The 14,518-nt window shown below is 44.8% G+C and overlaps 1 protein-coding gene across 4 annotated transcripts in view; it reads left to right on the plus strand.

Annotated features, from left to right (window-relative positions):
* CADPS2 (calcium dependent secretion activator 2) overlaps positions 1-14,518 on the plus strand; it is a 1,183,693-nt gene that overhangs the window by 947,549 nt on the left and 221,626 nt on the right. For all 4 annotated transcript variants that reach the window (XM_082254958.1, XM_082254959.1, XM_082254960.1 and 1 more), the window contains one exon: positions 9,872-9,946. In XM_082254958.1, coding sequence (XP_082111084.1) covers positions 9,872-9,946 — 75 coding nt within the window. The remainder of the gene's footprint in view (positions 1-9,871; positions 9,947-14,518) is intronic.

The following is a 14,518-nucleotide window of genomic DNA, read 5'->3' on the forward strand; positions in this document are numbered from 1 at the left end:
GTCTTCTACGGATTCGCGCTGGTGTGTGGCTCCCCAGGTGGATCACACTGTGGCCGTGTTAAACAAGGCTACCCTGGTTCCCACTGAGGATACCCCGGTGTTCCGGGATCCTATGGACAGGAGGTTGGAGTCTCTTGCCCGCCATGCTTATATGGTGGCAGGTTCCATGCTAAAACCTATTTTCGCCTCTGTCATGGTGGCTCAGGCGGTGGCAGGTTGGACAAAGGTGCTTAGACGCACTCTCGTGACTGATTCTGCCCCCCCTGCTACGCTGGAGATGGTGGACCAAATTCATCAAGGGGTCATGTATTTGTGCGATGCGGCCTTGAATGAGGCGCCTTTGGCTGCGCGCCTGTCTAGTCTCGCGGTACTTAACCGTCGACTGATCTGGTTGAGGAGCTGGTCAGCTGACCAGACATCACGGAAAACGGTGGCGGATTTTCCTTATGCAGGGTCTCGCCTTTTTGGTGAAGCCCAGGATACTTTGGTTAAAGGAGTCACTGAGGGCAAGAGCACTTTGTTGCCCCAGAATCCAAAGAACAAATCTTTTCTCGGTAAGCGGGGTCTCACCTTTCAACCCAATTAGGGGTCCTTTCGTGCCTTCAGGGCACAGAACAAGGAAACACCTTTCAAGAGCCAAGGTGGCCAGAGAAAGCCCTGGGCGGGCAAACAAGAGTCCGGCCACGCCGGTGCGGCGTCTCAGTCCGCCTCTGCCTGAAGGGGCGCCCTCACCCGTTTCAGGGGTGGGGGAACGTTTGCACAGTTTCCTCCAACCTTGGCTGCTCCGAATCCCAGACAGGTGGGTTCAGGAAATCATTCAATCAGGATACAAGATCGAATTCCTTTCGCGGCAGATTCTTTCCCTCAAATCTTCATTTGACCCCAGGGCGGTTATAAGACCTGCATCAAGCGGTGCAGGATCTCCTCGCTCAGGGGGTAATTGTCCCAGTGCCTCATCGGGACAGGTTTCGGGGGTTTTACTAAAATCTGTTCACTGTGCCCAGAGAGGAGGGCAAAGTGCGTCCGATTCTGGACTTGAAAGCTCTGAACCGCTTCGTGCGCGTTCAAAAATTCCGCATGGAATCGCTCCGCTCGGTGGTGGCCTCTCTGAGCCCGGGAGAATTCCTGGCCTCTATCGACCTGAAGGATGCGTATTTACACATCCCCATATTCAAGGGTCATCAGAGGTACCTCCGATTCGCTATCGCAGAGGAACAAATATCAGTTAGTGGCGTTACCTTTCAGTCTCGCTTCGGCTCCAAGGGTCTTTACCAAAGTGTTGGCGCCTGTTCTGGGACTGCTGCGGGCGCAGGGCATTGCGGTCTTGGGTTATCTGGACGATCTCCTGTTAAGATCGAGTGCCAGTCAGAGCCTGCTGCGCGATCTGTCCACTACGGTCCAGACGCTCCAGGAGTTCGGTTGAACGATCAACGTTCAGAAGTCGACCTTGTCTCCTTCGGTTCGTCCCCCGTATTTGGGAATGGTTCTGGACTCTGCTCAAGCAAAGGTGTTCTTACCGGAGGACAAACTCCGGACCCTGCAGTCCGAGGTCAGGTCCCTCAGGGACAACGTATCCTCATCACTCAGGACCTGTATGCGGTCTCTGGGGTTGGTGGTATTGGCCTTCGAGACGATACCATTTGCACAGTTCGCCACATGGTCTCTCCAAGCGGAGATCCTGGCCAGGTGGGACAGACTACCTCAGTCCTTGGACGTGAGAGTGTCTCTGAGCCGCCAAACCAGAATGGATCTCTTGTGGTGGCTTCAGTCCCTGGCTGTGTCGGAAGGAAAATCCTTCCGGCCGTTACTATGGACGGTGATTACCACGGATGCCAGCCTATCAAGCTGGGGTGGCGTCCTGAGCAACCTATCTGATCAGGGCACTTGGTCGGAGGAGGAATTCTCCCTTCCGATCAACATTTTGGAATTGAGAGCGATCAGGCTGTGCTTGCTCCATTGGTCGGATCGTCTTCAGGGCCGTCCTGTGCGGGTGCAGACGAACAATGCCACTACGGTGGAGTACATCAACCACCAAGGGGGCAGCAGGAGTGCCCGGGCGGCCCAGGAAGTGACCGGAATTTTGTCTTGGGCCGAGACTCATGTCCCGGCGATCTCGGCAGTTCACATTCCGGGTGTGGAGAATTGGCAGGCCGATTATCTGAGCCGCCAGACCCTGGACCAGGGGGAATGGTCCCTGCACCCGGAGGTATTTCAGATGCTGTGTGTGAAGTGGGGATCCCCGGATGTGGATCTGTTCGCGTCTCGGCTAAACCACAAGGTGGAAAGGTTCGTGGCAAGAACGCGCGATCCTCTGGCAGACGCCTCGGATGCGCTGGTGGTGCCTTGGCATCAGTATCGTCTGATCTATGCCTTTCCTCCAATTCAGTTGTTGTCCAGGTTCCTTCGCAGGTTGGCCTCGGAACAAACACTGGTGATTCTGGTGGCGCCGGACTGGCCACGCCGGTCCTGGTACGCGGACATCGTTCACCTGGTCGTCGAGCCTCCTTGGCGGCTGCCAATGCGGGAAGATCTGCTGTCTCAGGGTCCGATCTTCCATCCTGCTTTACAGTCGCTGGCTTTAACGGCATGGCTGTTGAAAGCCAGGTCCTGAGAGACAGGGGTCTCTCCTCGGAGGTCATTCCTACCTTAATCAAGGCTAGAAAAGCCTTGTCTGGTAAGATTTATTACCGAACTTGGAAAGCTTATTTTGCCTGGTGTGAGTCCAGGGATTTCTCTCCTCGTTCATACTCGGTGGCGAGAGTGTTGGCTTTCCTCCAATCTGGTGTGGACCAGTGCCTTGCGATGGCTACGATTAAGGGCCAGGTTTCTGCACTGGCTGTTCTTTTTCAGCGCCCTGTGGCGTCTAATTCTTTGATTCGCACCTTCATTCAAGGTGTGCATCACTTGGCCCCGCCTCGAAGGGAGCCTCTGCCTCCATGGTACTTGAACTTGGTTCTGTCCGTGTTACAACGTTCCCTGTTTGAAAACATCAGGGACATTTCATTACCTCTGCTATCTAAAATGGTTGCTTTTCTGGTGGCGATCACTTCTGCTCATAGAGTATCGGAGTTGGCGGCGTTGTCTTGCCGCTCCCCTTACCTGGTGGTTCATAGGGATAAGGTGGTCTTGCGACCAAACCCATCTTTTCTTCCAAAGGTGGTTTCGGATTTTCACCTCAATGAGGACATTGTTTTACCTTCGCTCTGTGCAAATCCTAAGGAGATTGGAGACTCTACCAGGTCGGTGAGTGCATCCTGGGCTTTCCGGCATCAGTCCTCAGTGGCCCAGGTGTGCAAGGCTGCGACTTGGTCGTCAGTGCACACCTTTTCCAAATTCTACAAAATTGATGTTCTGGCATTAGCTGATGCCTCCTTTGGCCACAAAGTTCTCTGTGCGGCAGTCCAGTAGGGGACCCAGGTTTTATTGCGGGTCCCTGGCTGTTGTGGTTGTTTACCCCTTGGTTATTTGCTCTCCTGGGTTGTTGCTCCTGTTGAGCCTTTTTTGTTACCCAGAGGGTTAACTTTCTGTTCATGTAAGGTTCCTTTCTCTGATATGGGTACTGCGTTGCCTTTTCTGATGGCTGCGTTTCCCACCCCTCATGTCTACACTGCTTTGGGACATCCCCATTGGTGAAGACTGTATGAGTGGGCGGCGACTGTCGGAGGACGTAAGAGAAAACTGAATTTTTGTAAAATCTTACCATAAAAATCCTTTCTCTGAGTCCTCCGACAGTCGCCGCCCCCGCCCCTCCTTTTGGGGTTCTTATCCACTTAACTGCTTTGATACCAAACTGAGTTGGGATGGCTATTGCAGGAGGGGTATTGGACCAGTGGGACAGCCCCCATGGGTGTGTCTATGGAAATGCTTTTGTTTTAACAAGTCTTTTGCCTAGCTACTCCTAAGGAGAGGAAGTCAATACCCCATTGGTGAAGACTGTATGAGTGGGCGGCGACAGTCGGAGGACTCAGAGAAAGGAATTTTACGGTAAGATTTTACAAAAATTCATTTTTTTTCTGCCACTATGTCTGGATTCTTTGAAAAACTGTTGATACTTTTAGAACTTTCAGTTTGCGAATGCCAGAAATTATACTATTCTCTATACTAATCCTCTATTTCTCTTAATTCTGTTCAAGATTCAGTATAGGAATCCTCTTTCCTTGAGGATATTATGGAGGTACAGTATGTATTGAAGACCTTTATTTTGTAGCAGAAGTTTTTCCCTCCACTGCATCTTATGAGGTACAAGCTAAAAACTCTATTGTGGACACACTAGGGACTCAAATACATTAGCATTGCCCTCTGAAGTGGATAATGTTTCAGATGGCATTTGACAGGTGGCTGGTGGCATTTTGTCACCTCCTCATTGTCTGTTTTAACCACTAAATGCCCACACCACCGTACTGCAACTGCATGCATTGGATGTGGTTCCAGGGCAGCTGTGATATGCCCCATTCACTTAAATGGGTTGTGTTTAGTGGGCAGTACTGCCTGCCAAATATGATGAGGTATAACGCTTTCTGCAAAGCATCACTACAGCAGGAAGTATACAACCCTGTTTGGCTGCCTTTGCATGGTTCCGCTGCCTGTTTTTTCTGCCCCCAACTTCAAGTATAAACTTAGTATATCTAATGCCATATGTGCAGTTAAAAACTGGCGAAGTCTTAAAAGACTTCCCCACCACAGGCACAAATTGATTGCACACTCATTAATTTAGTAAGCTATTTCTCACATACATACAATTTCACCCCAAAGCATGATCAACATTGTATAAAAAACAGTGTACTGTAAGTGGTCAGAGAATAGCATTTGTGAAAACGTAAACTTAAAACCCGCGCTAAAAATGATATTGTATAAAATAGTGCTACCTGAAGCTGCTGCCCACTTAGGTAAAAAACCAAGATAGAATGAGACGTTATAAAACAGCGCTAAAAGGAAAATGAAAAATGAATAAATACAATCCTCCAGTAATAAATAATATAAAGTTCACTTAGTGATAAAATATGGCAATAAAAATTGTTATATATCAAAATATATATAAAGTGCAGTAATCAAAATACTTCAGTGCTCAAAGTGAATTAGTGCATAAAGTGCAGTCCAAAATTATTAGTCCATTAAGATATTCAAATATTCAAATAAAGTGCTGGACAAAAAAGTGCTTGAAGTGCTCCACGCAGTGATAGAAGTGCTCCAAACGGCCCCTTTTGGGATCCACTCACCAGATGTTATAGGGTAATCAAGCCTCAAAAAGCAGTGACCCTCCAAACAGCCCTGGGGATTGATGGATCTGTATCCCACCAGACGAGCCTCCAACCTTTGCTAATGGTCCCTCTTAGTTATGCACTCAGAAGGAAGGGAAGGAGCCAGACATAGTAAAGCCTGTAGTAACTTTTATTAAATGTATTAAGTAAAAAAAAAAAAACTACTCACAAATGTGGATAAGATAGACAGCGTTTGAATGAACCACAAAGAACGTAGCATGCGTCCACTTCCAGGATCGCTAGCCAGCTTGCGTTCCACGAGATGGAGGAAGTGACGCCCTGTGGTATGCCGTCAACAGGAAGTGCGTTGACGCGTTTCGCCCGCCTTAATGGGCGTTTTCAAAGACGTATATATATATTTGATATATAACAATTTTTATTGCCATGTTTTATCACTAAGTGCACTTTATATTATTTATTACTGGAGGATTGTATTTATTCATTTTTCACTTTCCTGTTAGCGCTGTTTTATAACGTCTCAGAGAATAGCACTTATTGTAGTGTTTCCTATAGCAGTCCCCATTCCTATATGCCAAGCATGCTTAGCCTACTGTTGTGTAGCTGCTCCAGTAATGCCATGTTTACTGGCCAGCAGGTACAGGAGGCTGAATAAAGGATGAACAAAAGAGTTCCTGTGGATCCAGGAGTGCAGTTGTCTGCAGGGGATGGCTGAGATTGGTGTCTCGCTGGAATGCATTCAGTGGGATATGCAGATGAGTCAGCATATAGGATAAAAAATCACTCTAGGCAGAAATTAACAGGTCAGGCTCAATACATGTGGCAGGCAGAGGCAAAACTGCAATAATCAGGAGTACTGTGACTGGCTGCACTGGCTTTGGTGACACTGTACTACTGTGGTGGCAATCAGGGATACTGTTGATTGCTGCGCTGAATCTGCTGACAGGGACACTTGTGAGGCTAGAAATCAGGAACATCGTTGCTGGCTGCACTGATTTGGTGACACTGAGACTGGTGTTGCAGCATTCAGAAACACCAATAATGGCAGCACTGGTCTGGCCACACTGACACTGTTGTGGTGGTGATCAAGAACATTGTTACTGACATACACTGGTCTTGGGACACTGGGACTGGTATGGCTAGCAATCAAGAACACTGTTGATCACTTGCGCTGGCCTGGTAACATGAGACTGGTGTGGTTATGATGAGGAACACTGTTACTTGCCTTACGCTTGTGTGGTTACATTTGGACTTGTGTAGCAGTAATCAGGAACTTTGTTGCTGAATGCACTGGTCTGATGACACTGGGGCTTGTGTGGGAGTGATCAGGAACACTGCTGCTGGCTGGCTTTATTGGTGTGGTGATACAGGTACTTGGCGTGGTGGTGATCAGGAACATGGTTTGACTTACACTGGCCTTGTGACACTTCACAGGTTTGTCAGGTATCAGGAACACTGTTGCTGGCTTGCATTGTCTGGTGACACTAGAACTTGGCTGGCAGTTACAATGACAGTGGGACCTGTGTGATCAGGAACACTGTTGATGGTTTACACTGGTCTGGTGATACTTGGCTGGCAGTAATTAGAAACATGGTTGATGGCTACACTGGTCTGGTGTAGCAAGGACCAGGAACACGGTTTCTTGCTACACAGGTCTGGTGAAACTGTGACTGGTGTGGGACTTGCTGCACTGGTATTGTGATATGGTGTACTTGTGTCGCAGTGATAAGGGACACACTGACTGGCTGCATTGGTGTGTTAAGTTTGTACTGCTAGTAATCAGAGATACTGACTGGCTGCACTGGCATACAGTGTTACCAGAGCAGCCAGACAGTTTCTCTGATCACTAGCCACAACAGTATAATGTCACTATAGTGACACTACCGCTCTTGTGACGGTAAATGTTTGTTTTCTTTTTTTTTTTCCAATGCACTGTAGGAAATACTCTGCTCTCTCACAATGATCACAAAGTGTGTCACTGCACATCCCAGGGGGCACACATGAGCAGCGCAAATACATTTTAATACACCCAACTTCAGGAAGCAGCCGCCCGTGCATTCATATAAAGCGCTCAGATGGCAAGTGGTTAAAGCAGAACTACACCACATCAGAGCATCACAAACTAAAAAACGCTATTTAATTCATTTTTATTGAATTAGCTTATTTGGCTGTGGCCAATTCGCGTAAGGGCAGGTGATTCATGTAGCATTTACTTCCTGGAATCCATCTGCCCTTAGCTCAGGCATGCATGCAGGAGGGTGCTCAGTTAAGAAAACCCCTCCTGAAGACAACTGGAATATATGACATATTTGCCTTAAAAAATCTATTTACTAATGCTAGCAGCATGAGGATAAAATATAGTCAATATTGATTGAGAGAGTGAAGTTCCAATTTAAGGACAGAGTTTCTCCTTTCCCTATTAGAGCCCATTTCACTAGGGCTGTTGGTTTCTCATGGGATTTTTAGCATCAAGCAAGTGCTTCCTAGAATTGCAAGACCACCACCTAAGCAGCTGTTCACAGTTTCAGAATTCTACCAGGTGGATGTTCAGGCCTCAGCTGATGAGAGCTTTGGCCACAAGGCACATCTGAGTGTTTTATTGTTTTTTTTTGTTTTGTGTTCTCTGGGCCTGCTTGCAGTTCTGTTTGCAATGTTGTTGCCTACCCCTTAGTTTATTGCTTTTGGTAAATCCCATGGTTTTAGAATACAAGCACTGTACCGGGCAATTAGGATAATGTGAATTGTGACTTGTCATTTCCTTATTTTGGAGTAAAGCACAGGACATAGGACCCTCCCTTCTGTGTCTCGATCATTCATTATAGCTGAAAGAAAACTGAAGCTTCATTGAGTGGGTCGGCTTTTTTGGACCTATCTGTTAGTGGCCCTATCAAGCTTTGTTTGCCAGAGTTCATTCACCTAAAGGTACAGCATATAGCCCATGGTCTAAGATTACATGTCCTTTGTCCTGTACTGAACTCCAAGATAAGGAATTTACAGGTAAGTCAAAGTTCCTATTCATTAGGAGTTCCGTGACAAGTTGGGGAATTTGTAGCTCATTGGTAGCGCCAAACAGTGAGTTTACTCCGCGCCATTTCTTGGCTTTTTGTGCCCATTTTTATTTAAAACAAAGCAAAAAGTTCACACTTGAATAGTTTCCTTCAAAGGTGGTTCTCACTATCAATGCAACAAAATATAAAATTCAGCTTCATGGCTTTGCTTTTTTGCAGCTTCACTTGTCAGGATTCTGCCTTTATCCTTCAGACTGTCAAACAGACAGTCCCAGTGCTTTTGCACAAAATACTGTACCCTTATCAGCTTGACTATTTCTCCTGCAGATCCCAGCTACTACATCTCACAGGCTCGGGCCTTTGTCTGTTCCGGCCTAGACAGCATGGTGCGATGTGCACCTTACAGCTCCCTTCACACACTAACCCCTTTGGGAGGGTGGGGCCACTGACCTCGAACTCTGGCTCTAACATAAACCCAGCACACACCTGCATCAATAATGTGCCTTTTTCCTGCAAAATTATGGCCTAGACCGCCAATTTAACTAGTGGCACAGGCTCGACCAGCCACAGAGCCAGTGACATTTCTTAAATTACATTTTTTAATGCAAAGTATGTATTTCAGATATTTTGTAAATAATAATAAACACAGCTGTATTTTTTTTTATATTATTTCAGCACAACAACATCTTTTTGTCATTTTCTTTGTTTTTCTTTTCATTTTTATTATGCTTTTTTTCCAGTCTTCTTGCCATACAGCAATATCTTTGTGTCATTTTCTTTATTTTTCTTTTCATTTTATTTTTGTTTAATAAGTCAGATCAGTTAATTGTGTGTATTCAAGAGCATTGTAATTAAACTGTAGCTTGCATGTATATTGCCCCTGTTTCTATTCCATTTTATAATGCTTTTTGAGAGGTTTCTAATGAAGGTAACAATTGGAATGTTGATTTTATTTGAAGTGGTTTTCTCAAAAGAAAAGAAATTGCAACGTTATCTAATTGAGGAGTTTCTGTTTATCCCCAATAAATGTGTTACATTTTGAGACACACCAGAGCAAGAGAAAAAAAAATACAATACAAGATGAGAATTGGCTATGCTGGTTGTCGGGTCTGTTAATTTTCCATTCATTTGTGTGTGTTGATGAAATTTCTATTATGTACTACCTTGAATATATTGTGAAAAATACAACGCTTCCATCGCGGCATGGAAAAAAAGGCTTTTCTCATGTGGATAAATGGAAGCTCATTTCTTTCTAAAGCACGTTTAGCTAAACTTATGAATGCAAGTTGTCAGACATGCAATGTTGTATTAATTGAATCTTTTTCTAGTCTTTTTGGTTTTCTATCCAGAGCAACTCTTTAGAAAAATGCATGGCTACCTTAATTGTAGGAGACACAAAACTTATCCTTCACATTCCTTCTCTTGAATGAGAATGGCAAATCAATTCATCTAAATAATAACCCCATTAGCTGCTTAACTTAGCATCGAACATGGGAAAATGTACCAGATAGAATAAGAGGCACTGTTGATTGGATGGATCATTTTCAAGGTTTTGTTCTACTAATGTGTACTGGAAATACAATTATATTTTATCTACTAAGAGATATCTACTATTGTATTGATTGTGTTTTTATTCTCACATTATAGCAACAGTACCATTCCAAAATAGATGACTTAATTGAGGAAACGGTTACTGAAATTATATCACTTCTTGTTTTGAAGGTAAATTTATTTTTATGTGTTTATAAGTATTGCTTATTTTTATTTAAGTTGTTTCTGTATCTGCTTGTGTTGCATTGTGGGAAGACTAATCCCCCAACAATTTGCATATGTGAAGGTAACACTATCCTGCGTTTGCAGTATAACCAAAGTCAAAACTGGAGAAGGATTCGAACACCTGTGAGGTTTTTATTGCTGTATGTGCCCCCATCAGAGAGATTTATCCTCATTCGTTGTCATGTTGACCATAATCACTGAAAGTGAAAGAAAAATAAAAAAAAATATCAAATTTTGGGTTGTCCCCAGAATAGCAAGAAATGTGAAATCACTTCAGACCTGGCAACTCTGGTGAAAACCAGGAATTCCCTCACTTTCAAGGGATTTCCTCCCACTTTCTGTTTTATCCACCCAAATACCTGACCAGCAGCTGGCTTAGCCTCTAAGCGACCACTGGGAGCCGGAGGCAGCTGCTGCTGTCCCCTCCACAGTCTGGCACTGGCAGTAACCACTGTGTGCTCAAAGTGGACCTTAGAACTAAACGATCAGCGGCCTTTGATCATTCAATTTTTAGTGTAGAGGCGGAAGGAAACAGATGGAGCATCAGATCGATGCAGCATCTACGTAGGTGATATGATTGTCTATTTTTTTTTTTTTTTTTTCGAATCCCACATTTCTCTTTTAAGCATGTAAATGTTGTCTGCACTGTAAATTCTACAGAGAATAGCTCAAGGTATTTTATATATTCTTAAAGGTGTTGACTGGCCAGGATCCTGGAGGTTTGTAGTACAGTATCTGTGCTGCCAACATTTGATTCTCTACAGGGAGACTTATTGCTTTTCCAGTTTTTATTCTAATAATTTTCTCTGATTTCTAGAAATGTTATGCTACTTATATATCTGTTTGCCTGCCTGCCTGCCTACCAACATGCTTTATAAATCTGTTTTGAAAGCTTGTAGACCTTGTGTACACAGAGCTTAAAAACTGCAGCTTTAAATAGACCTTTTTTTTTTGTTTTGCCTTTAAAAGCACCTTTTTTTTTTTTTTTGTAAAGCAGATCTTTAATGGGGGAGTTGTAGAAAAAAAAAAAAAAACTGTACCGAGCCAAGCAACAGGCAACTTAATACACAAGTTTACTAAACTGCTGTAAACTGATTAAAAAAAAAAAAAAATGTATGATGTCAACAAAACCAGGGCACGAATCACTGTCCTCGCTTAAGTAAATACATTTCTGGGAGGAGTTTTAATTTAACCTTGGCCTATGTGGCTATGCACACACAAGCATTTACAGGAGTATTTGGAGAGGAGTGTTTACAGGCAGGAAGAAACTCCACCAAAGGCATGTTCCAAGAGGAACTTTTCAGCAGAAAAAATGCAAATAAACATTCCTAAAAGCATGCATATGTGTGTAAATGTATTACAAGGGGCAAAAAAAGATTCTGGCCAGTAGAATGCATGTATGCCATACGTGTATAAATCCGCATACGTATTGCAACATTGGAGGTGTTTTTTTCTGGCAGCAACTTGGTTGCTGAAGCCTCGTACAAACATCCAGTATCTAGTTAGCCTTTCTTGATTTTTTCAGATTCATACTTACCTAGCTGGGGGGAGCCAATGCTGCATCTGTCCCCTGCTGCTTCTACTACTGAGAACTGAGCAATCAAACACCACGATTGCCGGTTCTCAGAGCTCCTTGAGCAGAGAGCTGGTGGCTGTCAGTCAACAGCTCTCTGATCTGCCCCCTGTGCTCCCTGGAGCGCTGGGCTGTGGATGGGGTTGGAGTGGTTGGCTCAGGCTCTCAGCGGCTTGCTAAGAGGCTGAACCAGGTGCCAGTACAGGCATATGCGTGGATTCCGACCATATGGTTACGATCCATCCTGAGCCTGGATCCACTATCTGCTGAAAACAAGTCACAGGAGTGCATAACAAATGGCACTCCTGTGAACCACAGAAGAAGTACAGCCAATTGAGATTTGGCTGTACTTCTCATTTAAAGAAATTCTTGCTTAGATGTGTGTCTCCATTGGAATACTTTTCCTCTTTAAGTGCTAGCTTTTTACAGTGATGATTTGACCTGGACAGAGTCATTTAGCTTTAGTCTACTTTTCTACTAACCCCTATATATAATATATTTATATACAATCTATATAATAAAGTGATTGTAAAGTCTAATTTTCTCTTTCGTTCAGGGGACACACCGCTGTATAAATCATAACTAGTGGGTTATATTGCCTCCCATAGGAGTAGGACTAGGAAGAACAAAAAACACCTGGCTATGCCGATGGGTCGTCCTCAGGTGGTATATAACCCCCCTTTCTGCTCTTGGTAATCATTTTTATCTGTCTTGTCGGGCATAAGGACCTGGGCTCCCAGCTGGGATCTCTGGTCCTAGCAACTTTCTACTTCCGTACATCTTTTTTGTTTTTTTCTCTCTGGAGATCTACAATCAACTGCCGGGCTGGATAATCTAGATTCAGTGGTACCCCCAACCCAGCCAGCGAGTGCGTGCAGACCGCAGCTATGCACATGGTTGTCCCCGACAATACCCTTATGGACAGAGGCGGCCCTGCGAGGTAAACGTCTCACAGGGTCGCATACGACCGGGCTTGGATCTGAGTCGCAGCAGTCCCTACGTTGGTGGTGAGAAGTTCTGTCTGGAGCATTACCTGCACCATGGAAGGGTAAGTACGGTCCCCCCTTTCCCCTTTTTCTTAGGCGGGGGGGCGCAGGTAACCTCAAGGGACGGTTGGGCCTGCCTGCAGGTCCCTCCCCCCATTCCTAAATCCTTACTGAGCTGGGCTTCCCCCACTCCTTTTCCTCCCTATCTGGACCTTGAGTCTGGTGGGGGTCCCAGGGCAGAGGAGGCAACAGAGACCCCTGGGGTCTTCCCTGCTATCCCCACTCTGTAAGGGCCCCGGGATAGTGTGTGTCCTGCCCAGGTAGTCTGGAGGGGTCCCAGTGTAGAAGACCCCTAGGTGCATGCTCTGCTGTTTGCAGTGTGGGTATAGTGCAGGGGGGTCCCAGTGCAGAAACCTCCATTTGAGAGAATATTCAGGGGATTCCTTTGCCTACGTTATCCTAGAAGGTGACATTCTTGGTGGCTATTACCTCGGCCCACAGGGTATCGAAATTGGCAGCATTATCCTGTCACAGTCCCTATTTAGTGGTCCATAGGGATAAAGTGGTTCTTCGTCCCTGTCCATCATTCCTGCCCAAAGTTGTCTCTGACTTCCATTTGAATGAGGACATTGTGTTGCCTTCCTTGTGTCCCAAGCTGAGTCTCAGCCAATCAGGAGAGAGAGTCCCAGATGGCTGAGGCACTCGTGGACGTCGCTGGATAGAGAGGGGACTCTAGTCCAAGTATTAAGGGGGCTGAGGGGAGCTGCTGCACACAGAAGGTTCTTATCTTATTGCATGAATGCAGTAAGATAAAAAAAAACTTCTGCCTTTACAACCCTTTAAATAAAATGCAGTTACCATGATTTATTAATGTATCTGGAATCAGAATATTCTGGTTTACTCACAATAAGGTATCAGTTTTGAAAATTACTTCTCCTAATCTGACTTTTGCGTTGCATTTTTGGGTATAAATGCTGTAAGATATCCTATATTACTATTACTATTACTTCAGGCACTTTGATAAATTATCACTTTAAGAAATAGGGAAAAAACTGTTGTATGAGGTGATGGCATATCTAAATATCTAGTGCATAGAAAGATGTTAAAAGCACTGCTATAGGCATGCTGCTAAATACACTGTTGAAATACATATTTGTGAGCTGCATTTCAACGTACATGACTAAGATTTGTAATTCTGTTTCGCTACTCTGATTCACTCACCTTTTTTAGACTGCAAAGCCAGGTCCTAAACCTCACCATACCATACCTGATTAATGTGTTACACCCTTTATCTTGGCTTGACAATGTTTAACAAAGCATGCACTGGACTGCAGATGCCAGGTAATCTGAAGTAAACATACTAATTTCATCCCAGATCCTTCCAATTTTATTAGTCCAGTACATGCTTTGTTCAACAGTAACAAGCCTTAATGAACAGAGGACACTTTAACCCACAAAACCCATTGGATTTTATTATATTAGAGTCTAAAAAAACTTAGATTTGTCTTTATACATTCTGCTTTTGCCATTTTCCTCTTATAAAAATGCCAACTTTTGACCACCACTTATGGGCGAACTGCCTAAATAAATTAATTTCCCCTGTGCTACTTAAGACCTGACTAAGAATACCTGCTGCTTTGAGATCCATCACCCCACACCTTTCCTCTAAAATGTAAAAGAAAACAAAAAAAAAAAACACTGGAAGCTTTGCTTATGATTGCAGCGTTATTACAGAAGCCAAGGGCAGCCATAGCAAAGCTGATCAGAGGAAACAACCTAATGGAACAGTGGCGGCCGGTGCGTTGGGGCAAAGGGGCGCCGCCCCCCCCCATATCCATGTGTCCGGCCCCCTAATCTGCATGCGGGGCGCCGGACTCATGGAGTTCAATGGGGTTTTTTTTTTTCTGAGACACCTGATTCGAGCCAGAGGCTCTAATAGGCTTCAGAAAAGGGTGGACC

The sequence above is a fragment of the Pelophylax lessonae genome (genome assembly GCF_965119305.1).
Source record: "Pelophylax lessonae genome assembly, chromosome: 4".
Taxonomy (NCBI): domain Eukaryota; kingdom Metazoa; phylum Chordata; class Amphibia; order Anura; family Ranidae; genus Pelophylax; species Pelophylax lessonae.